Source organism: Lissotriton vulgaris, chromosome 5 (genome assembly GCF_964263255.1).
Source record: "Lissotriton vulgaris chromosome 5, aLisVul1.2, whole genome shotgun sequence".
In the NCBI taxonomy this organism is placed as follows: Eukaryota; Metazoa; Chordata; class Amphibia; order Caudata; family Salamandridae; genus Lissotriton; species Lissotriton vulgaris.
In genome coordinates, this window is record NC_141693.1 from 1513525451 (window position 1) to 1513535572 (window position 10122).

Here is a 10122-nt window from a genome sequence, read left to right on the forward strand (position 1 = left end):
TGCGTATATAAAGACTGGAGCTCTGGCAGCTTAAATTCGCAGTCCCAGTATCCGAGAATGTAGCCCACCCCCGAAACAAGCTGTCTCCCGGTACCCATGCCTTCTGCCTAGAACAAGGGGGCAGTGCTCCTTCTGGAGATTTGGAACAAGTCTTCACCCAGGCAAACGTACCTCAACAGACTGGATTATGCAAATATTCTATACCTAGGTTCAAAGCATTGATAGTGGCTGCACTCGAATGATATCATTTTAAATGCTACCTTTGTAAAGTTCCTAATAATAGTTAAAAGGAAACTAGGAGTCGTACCTACTGTAAATATCTAACTGACTACAAAGCTGATGCAATGTCATTTTAAGTGGTTTTATACATGAATATAGCTTTTACTGTTTTTCATTTAGATGTGTAATATTGTAAGATTTTAAATAATCAACACAATAAACTACTTTGTACCTTTTTGTAGTGGCTCAGGCCACGTACTCCAAGTCCACAACCAAATATCTATTCAATAGGATGGTGGAATACGATCCTAAAAGAACCATATGTTCTTAGTCAGCAAGGCTGTTCATAATTTACGCACAAAATGAAAGAAATGGAGTGGTTCTGCCTACTCGGCCCTTGCTGCTAAATACTGGCACAAGCTTCCTCTCCCTCTTAGATGCATCTCGGAGAAGAACGCCTATTGCAGGCTCTTGAAAACCCATCTGTTTTAGCAGTAGGACGGAGCAGCCCCGATACTGGCCATCTGCCTCAGCACCAGGACACTCTCGAAGTAATTGTTGCGCTTTATAAAACAAATCTTTCAACTTTCATACTAAAACTATGTGCTTTGGCGCTACATGTCCTGTATATCAATACAACCACGGGGTTCTCCACTTCTTACTACTAATTGACACAGGGCATCCCCCGGGGCCTTATTACAAATGCTCCCTCTTCGGTTCTGCCCACAGGTGGGATGCCTTCTCCTGAGGGTCAAGTGGGTATGCTTAGGACTGAGTAACAGTAAATTATTTCTCAGTAAAGATGGAATTTACAATTGGCTGGCATTAGGCGTGGAGCAAACTATCTTCTTCTGCAGATGCTTGGGTGTGGATATATGGTAGTAAAGTGCTGCTGTGATGTTCCTAGTGTTTAGCTCAGAGGGACATTTTAGTGTGTAATTTTGGCAATACCAGGTGGGTCAGCAAGTGGTGGATTCATTACTGGTAATCACATATAGCCTTGTTGATTATGCCTGATATGGGAAGACTAGGGCTTTCCAACCAAACCATATTAGGAATAGCAGCTAGGTGGGGTTTGCAGGGGGGGTGTTTAGGTCCTCACTTGTCGGTCAACTGCAGTAATTTAGCAAATCGGTAGAGGGTGAAGTTCCTGGGAACCATCAATTGCCCATAGTCATTCCTATGTAGAGCTCACCTTGGCGCTATTTACATTTTAACTATAGACCTTTCCCCCTCCATATTGGTTCGATCTTGTGAAACAATAGGGTCAAGATGCAACCTGTTTTACATCCAAGATACCGTATTCCATTATTATTAACTTTGGTGTACAGATATTTTATATTTTTAAGTTTTTATCTGTGCATATTTGAAGGGTATTCACAGCACAAGACTAGGTTTTACCCACTGTTGGGGCTTCCTGAACGCATTCCCTGCACAATGCAAAGACTTTATCAAGCATTTGTTACTTCTGGTTTCCAAGATTAGCAATAAGCCGAAATCATTGTGTTTGTATGATTTTTGGATTCATTTCAGGAATCTTGAAATGTATTTTTCACTGAACAGTGACTAATGTTGAAGTGTAGTCAGGGCCGGACTGGGAACCAACACTGGCCCTCGCAAAGTGCTCGGCCAGCCGCCGAGCTCTTTGCCAGGGCCGGTTTTCATCCGATTTTGTTACAGGGCCCTGTAATAAAATCGGCCCCTAGGGGCACAAACCGGCCCCCACCCGTGCGGCGCACCGGGGGTTTGCCCGGTGTCCGCAACGGGCAGTCCGGGCCTGAGTGTAGTTTACATGAACCTTCTAGCAAAGCGAGGAGTGAAGTAATAAAGCGATGCTAAACTGGTCTGAAAGTAGGACCGTGTTCAGTAGTCCCTAATCACCACTACTTCACATGTAAAAATCAAGCAAAATTGAGCAAAAAAATCCGTTATTAATATCTTTCACTTTAAATGTTCGATTTCTACCACAATAGCATTTACATCCTGCTGCAATGGGTCCAATAACAAACCTGTCTTAAGACAAGAACTCAACAAACCTGGGTTGGCGCCTCAGAAATCTAGGCACGAATTGGTTACCTTGTATGCAGATATCGATAATGTCTAGAGTTTTTAATCATAAGTTAGCCATTCTGGGTAAGGCTGTGCACCTTTGACATTGGGGGTGTTTGACAACGTATATGTCAGCTTGACATACATCTGTTTTAATTTCTTTAGAAGCACAGCTGGCACCTTCTCCTGTGTGTGCAGAGGAGTATTACATTGTGGATTGGAAAGTGCCTACATGCTAGAAGTTTACAAATCATCTTAAAGGAAGCTTACTTCGTATAACTCTATGCTTTTAGAGTCGCATGTGGCTTGAAACTGAGTTTGAACTGATCTTCCACAACAACATAAGATTCCGACGGAATCATAGAATCTGAACTAGAACTCCAGTATTCTGGTTACGGGCACACCATCAGTTATAGCACAGATGGTAGTATTCTGGATCCAGTCAGTACGGGAAAACACCTTACAAAACGTGCTCTATCATGACTGATAACCATCAATAAAATGTGTGGTATTGAACATAACTTACTCCTGTGTCCCAGCTTAGTTTTTTTCTCACTTTGCAAGACACCACAGGAATAGAGGGTGGCTTTGCAGTTGAATAAAAGGCCTGAACATGTGGAGTCTGCCATAGGTGGCCATGTTCCACAAGCCCACTTCTCTAAGTATGTCCAGTTTCATTTGTGTTTGTGTTTTTTTAATAATGTGCATCCCCCTCAGTACGGCCAAGGCTGATACATGAGTGTATTTTATTTCTTCCTTTCCAAATGTAATAGTCGCATGATATTCCTAGGTGTCTAGCAGTAGTCTTCAGTCCCATACACTCCAGTGGAAGGACATATTTGTGACCTATATTTCGAAGACTTCATAATCATTTGTTATCTCTGTTCCAGAATTCCTATTATTACTACTACAGTAATAACGTTTTTATTGTGCAAATGTTTCTGCAAAATTGCCCTACTAGCAAAGCCTTCATAGCTTTGAACAGAATCAGCTCGCAATATCAGCCGAAGGGCAACTATATTTGGGGGACATGTACCTCCCCGACATTACACAGCCTGTTACCTTGAGAGTTATTTCTGGAACACCATTACCTCAGTTGCTTTACCAACGGGAGAAAATAATTAATTAGTTAACATTCACTGATTTTTTTTGTTTATTGTGTGAATTCAAATGAAAAACATTTTGAACCATTTAATACACAATTATTCAAATACATTTAAGAAAACGGTTGTATCTCCTTGGGGCTAGGTGCATTGGACGTTCTTTAAATTGTTAATTATTTAAATAATAAATATTTTCAATTGTGTGGGGTTAGTTAGGGTTGTGATTTGGATTATTATTTTTACATTCAGCCCTAGATTCCTTGTTGATAAAAAATAATTTAATTTAATTGACCAAGTGAAATAATAAATGTTACTTCATGTTCGGGTTAGGAATAGTGTTTAGATAAAAGTATTCTATATTGTGAAAATGTTCTTAACTGAAAAGAAAATAACCTGATAGGGATAGCATTACCGTGAATGTGGTCAATTCTCATAGAAGCAATTCGGGAAAATTCTATAGAATGATCCATACATAAAAAAGTTAGATCGTAATCACCTTAGTTCAACAAATCAGCATTTAAAAACCTCCGAATATTCCTTGAACCAATCATCACATATCAGGAGTTCAATGTTAATAAAACGTTGTATTGTAGCATATCTTTAAAGTGCATCCATGGTTAGACTTCTAAAAGACATTTAGTAGATAGTGTGGAATGTTGTATCAATCGTATATGCTTTGCCCTATCCGGTTTTAGCCAGGCCTTGAGTACTTTTTTTCTTTTTACTTCCTAATTCTAAAAAGCACACATTATATAATAGGCAAGCTTATTTATATAACCCACATATCTTGCTTTTGAGCAAAAAGGAGAGAACTTCCTGCATCCTTGCAGGAAAATACTTTGATTTCCAGATCAGTGTAAGTAACTATTTGTGAACAGATGATACCAGTTGCAAAACACTATAAAATGAATCACATCTTCAATAGTATGGCTGAACACAAGCAGATTAAGTTTAGTCTGTTTTTGTATGTTTTTCTCTTCTAAAAGAATGTCAAAATTAACTTGGGTAATTTCCTTAGCCTGGGTCGTTTGATATCTGTACTGTTAGCCTTTAAATGTATGAGGTCTAAATATCGTTCAATCTGCTCAAATCCAGTTTAGCAAAAAATTGTGCCAGAGCCGGACACTCTAAGTGTTTGTGAACTATTGCCTAAGCTTGCATTTCATGTATGAGGTCCTTTAGCCAAGTGGCTTTCCAAATACCGGTCTAATTAACAGCTTGCAAGGTTTCAGGAAACCGGTTCCTTGTTTAATACTTACAAAATAATTAGATGTACCTAACATGACCCCCAAAAGTTTTTTTTCCAATTTGATTTTAATGTGTTCAATCTACTATTGTCTAAACTATACGCCTATAGCATTTCCAGAGATTTATTATGATAAACGCCAAGCACAACAGTAATCTAGCAGCCTCTCTTAAATCTGTGGAAGACCAGAATGGCCCAATTTGCCCTTTATCTATACTAACGATCCTCACTCTACGGACTCATTCAAAAGGCAAAAGAAGACTATGCAGAAGCCTCTGGGGTTCTAGCCAAAATAACTGTGCCAATAGTTTCTAGTACCCTTGATCTTCTACCATTTCCAATTTCTAATAGTCTGAATGTAAGCACATTTCCACCAGATTGGTAGTCACACATCCTAGCCAGCACGCATCATTAAATGGTCTGCATTGGGAAGAACAGAGCCTTTGCATGGCTGATTTGAGATTCTTTCTCCCAAGACTGATGGACATATTGTTAGTCTTTCGTCCATTTTGATTACTGAGAGCCGTTTTGTTATCTACAGCGTGAAAGAGTAGTATTCATTTGGTCTCCCCTATGTGCAAGATAAGGAACTCATGTTTAAATGCGGTCACGGTGTGACTATGCCTTTGGAGTGCCCTTCTGCACCCTGTTTGCACATTCGGTAGGTTACTATATCCAGCTTTTTCCTGCACAGAGGATTGCTTACTTCTCCCATAACATTCATACTAATGTCCTGCAGTCTATTTCTTTCCCTAATGTTGATATCATATTACCCATGTGTGCCTCTGCACCCTCTGCTGACACAGCCTTGATATTTAAATGTTGTTTGATTGCCAGATCCCTCCATATGCATCAGTGGCAAATCTTCTATCTTTCCATAGCTTATCATTTTGGCAATTGTTTATAACCAAGTAAATTATTGGATATATCCAATCCTGATCTCCAGATTGCTCTCCCTGATAGTTCTAATATTGTGCGCACCGGCTGGATGGATAAGCAGTTGTGTTTCTCTCCCCCTCTCCCCACCCCCCTAGATCCTCTTAGTGTTTTTTGTTAACTCACCTGCTCTATCTCACTTCCTAAGGCTGTTGTAGTAAAATGTCCTTTTCACGCTCAACCTGGCCCTTTGATTTAGCTTACTCATCTAGAAGTGTGGCTTGACATCTTTCTGGCCTTAGTGGCAGACCTAGTGCTGATATCCTCTCGGAACGTTCACTCTAGGTGACTTCAGTCTTCTTGCTAAAACTGGAAACGGCACAGTTTGGAGAGAAAAAAACCCTAACCTCTCCTCCATAGGTTTGAGACAGATTGTTGTTGATCCCATGGACTCTGCAGGGTATACTCTGGACCTTATTTTTTCTATCGTTCCACAGACCGCTGCAACATTTTCTCCGTAATCTGTTTTGATGGGTTGGTCCTGTGCTGCGGCTGCACCTACTACATAAGGCCTCCCTCTCGATCTGCATTCAAGAAATGGTAATAATTTAACTATATTGCTGCAGCAGATCATCTGCTAGATTCTCTTTCCCGGAGGACTCCATCACTGATGCCCCTCTCTTCGACAGCTCACTGATAAGCTCTTGCAGCTTGCTAAATATCTGTCCCTCCTTGCCTGAAAGCCAGTGGTCTCGTTAGCAATCAGGTATGCCAATAGATGGTTTACCTTGGAGTTTAAACAGATGCGTTTTCAAACAAGTCACGCTGAAAAGAAGTAGCGGTGCATGCTCATGCTGTTGCAACTTCTATTTTATTACATTTGGTTTCTTCCTCTACCTGGCAAGTGAATTGTTATAAAGTAGTTTGCGCTATTTTTGTCCCAGGCTGTATGACCTCTCGGTGTGCCTCTTCTCAAAGATTATACAAATACATGTCTTCCTTTTCTCACACAATTTCTAATATGTATGAGGAAGTTGGTTCCACATGCATCCTTTGCTCTATAAGTGTTCATTGTGACAGCCTCTTAGTGTGCCAGTCTGAGCCCGGAAGGAACATAACATTGCTGGCCCCTATCATGGCGGCTCTTCTAGCCAAAGGCATTAACCTGCTTGACCGAATCCATTGACCTGTTCCAAACCTATCACTCTTCCCTGCTTTTGCTAAGATTATTGCGCTTTTCCTGGGCAAGTTGGAAATAATTAAATTTGTAGATCAGGCCAGTTTGACCTTAAGGCACAATACACCACTGAGGTCACCTTGGAGATTACTTTTTACTATCGCTGTAAATCTTGTAATTACAGCTCCCCTGCTAGTCTCCTATTTTTAGACCTCTCTGGCCTTTGATACCAATTCACCAAGCTATCTTTGTCAAGCACCTCAAGGGGGTCTTTCTATTCAGACCACATTCAGTTTGTTTCCCTGCCCTTTTTCTGTTTCAAGAACTCTTAACCCCTTCCACGCTGATGACGAGCTGGGCTCGTCATGGCGTAGCCTCCTCGCACGCTGATGACGAGCCCAGCTCGTCACGTAACATGCGATTTAAAAAATCTCCGCGCAGGAGCGGAATTCCGCTAGCGCGCATGAGGTTAATTGAAATGTGACTTCCCACAAGGGTCTGCACTGTGAACACATCCTATTGAACATGTATCTAGAAAGTGTGTCCTTTCCTTTTGTAAATTGATCAAGAGCTGTGGTGTTTAGGTGACGTCTTATGCTGCTAAGCAACTCCTTAAATACAACAACTTACCCCTCATTATCTGACTTCCTGGTTGGTGGGCCACTTCGTGGAACGTAACGCAGACCAAACCTAAATCTTAATAATGGGGGCAGTTCCCCTGTTTGAAACGGGCCCCTCTTACAGTATTCCATGTGTACTCTTCCACCACGAGCTAGGGCGGTGATGAGCTATGGCTTCTGGGTAGATCAGAACAATCATCACAGTACCCGAATCCAGAAGACTTTGACTTCTGCTTTTCCCTGCTCTAAACCCCGAGGAAGAGACTCACATTTCTCCCACAGAACTCCTGGGCGAGCGGTGATTTGTTCCAACATCCTCTCCCACTTGTATTATGGAAATGTCTTTTTTACTTGAGCATTGCAAAGTACTTTACTTTCAAACTTCAGAGACTTTAAAACATGGCAGGAGGGTTGAGAAAATGTAATGAAATCGGAGATCAACATACTCTGTGCTAGCTTACCATCAAACAGAATTCATTTTAACGCTATACATTCATAAAACCGGCCTTATGCTAGTGTCTTTACTGACCTCACATTATATTCTTGCTTGATCGTGTAGCTGTGAATCCTTGCTACTTCTCCAGATCCCCCAAGTACTGCCAAGTTTCTTCTGGAGGAAGAATCTTCAGAGTCCTGAGCTCCACAGTCTGGAATGGCATGCCTTCTTAAACTCTCAAAAATTGCTCACAAACCCAGTTCCACAAATTACTGGAAACCTTTCTCTTTTGCAAAGCAGCACTAATTCATCTCTTTGTTTCTTTGCTTTCTTTCTTTCTTTCTCCCACCTCCATCTCTGTCCAAGATTCTGTTGGATGATAGCTGCTGGAATAAAATAGGTCTGGTATAAAAATAATTAATTTACTATAGTAACTACGGTATTCTTGTACCTTATGGTGCTGAAGACTTAAAACCTATCCTTCATCTTCAGTACTTTGTCACATTGATTAAAATAAACTGCACGTACACAGAGTAAAGGAACGATTATGGGGCGCGGAGTTGGGTTGTTGGGGTACTGATAATGGTTATTTGATATCCCTGGTTTTGGGTTCAAGGATGTGGCATACTGTATTTTATAAGGGGAGTAAGGGCAGCAATAGGTTGCACATTATCACTATTGAAGTGTTTATATGGCACTAAACACTACTGTTCTTTACTGTTTTTCATTAATTAATCATTTTTTCTCTTTTTCTTTTAGTCAAAAGCGCATTAGCAAGAAAGTGCCTGCTGATCTCTCTGGAAGATTGTTTGAGTCCTGAGCCTTAAGGCACCAGGATAAGTATTGCATAAGGGTGCACAAGTCTTTGGCCTCCTGGAAGAAGTCATCAGAAATAGTTTGGAGAGTCCAGAGACTTATGGAAAGTGTCAGAGATATCTCTGCTAACCTTGGGTTTCGCATACACCATGACTGATTCTGTTGGATGCGATCTAAGGTGTGTATGTGCTGTGGCCTTCTATGCACCATGACCGGCATCGGGTAAACTGAACCTGATCATGTAAAAGGTGTCAGCATGCCGTGGTCAGTCTAGACATCAATACTGAGTGCCACGGATGAGTGCCTGAGAGCCTTGGTCAGTTCATGCAGTGTTGCTGATGACATTTGAGGTATGTCCATGGCTCTTGGGAAAGTGATGCACTGCTGTCTCATCGGAGGGGTGTTCGGGGTCGATGGATACAGCGTTAATGATGTAATCGGAGGCACGTCCCAATGCTTTTCCAAGCCATGCTGTGTTACTGAGGTCAGTGGAGGCATGCCGAAGTCCTGGCCAATCCAAGCAACATTCCTGATGTCATCGAAGTCCTGGCCAATACAAGCAGCGTCGCTGACCTAATCGAAGTGGTGTTTGCCAGTCCTTGGTCTCTTGGTGCCATTGTAGAGAAATTCGGATGCAGAGTTCACTGCTTTTTATAACTTTATATTTTTTTTAAACTCTTTAAAAATACCTCAAGACTCTTTTCCTGTTCTGTTGCTGCTAAAAAAAGAAAAGGGTGAAAGCTGATTAAAGGGACAGAGGCCACGATGTGGCCGCCATATTTATAAATCCATTTGTTTTTCTTCTCTGTATTTTCTTAAAGTTTGCTTTCCACCTGTTCTATTGTGAAACTTGACTTTGTATCCAGAGAGCTGCATCCCATCTACCTTCTGGTAGAGAGCACTTTGCAGAGGCTTGAGCTACCTTTGTGTGATTAGTCTGTTGCCAAGTCACTGATGCAGTAGAGGTGCACACTCTCAAACATAATCAAAAAAATATATATTACAGTGTGTCAGTAGTCGCTCTGTAGATAAGTTGGAATAGCCGTAGATGGGAAATCCATGGATAGTTGACCTGTAATACCTTTGCACCCATTTGGCAAATCTCCATGAAACTTTGCAGAACTATAGCCTTTTCTACATTGGTGGATGATCATTGTGATTGGACAAGGGTATGCAAAGAAAATGGAGGGGGGTCCCAAAACATGTTTTTTCACCAATGCATTTTCCATAGACTTTGTACTCGCGCATAGCGGCCAAACAGCCAGTTGATTTCCATGAAATTTGGCAGGATTATAGAGTGTGTGCAGATGATCCTTTTTTGGTTTCACAGCTAAGTAGGCTAAGTATTTTGAAGGTTATAAGGCATTTTGATTTGGTTATATTTCCGGCCTCTGTAGTTTCGCTAAATTTTGCGGAAGTACCAAAGTACATGCCAATACCAAGGCATTATGTAATTGGCTAATGACTGCCTTTATAAAAGTTAAAGGCAGCCATGTTCTTTTAAGTACACTTTGGCTGTGTTCTGGGTTAGGGACTAAGATATAGGTTAGTGTTAAGTTTGATATTTTTCCCTATCTATT

At 41.1% G+C, this 10122-nt stretch overlaps 1 protein-coding gene across 3 annotated transcripts in view; it reads left to right on the forward strand.

Annotated features, from left to right (window-relative positions):
• Positions 1-9329, forward strand: part of ATXN7L2 (ataxin 7 like 2) — a 99412-nt gene extending 90083 nt beyond the window's left edge. For all 3 annotated transcript variants that reach the window (XM_086923562.1, XM_086923564.1, XM_086923563.1), the window contains exon 11: positions 8486-9329. In XM_086923562.1, coding sequence (XP_086779688.1) covers positions 8486-8500 — 15 coding nt within the window. In that variant the 3' untranslated portion in view covers positions 8501-9329. The remainder of the gene's footprint in view (positions 1-8485) is intronic.
• Positions 9330-10122: the final 793 nt, after the last annotated feature.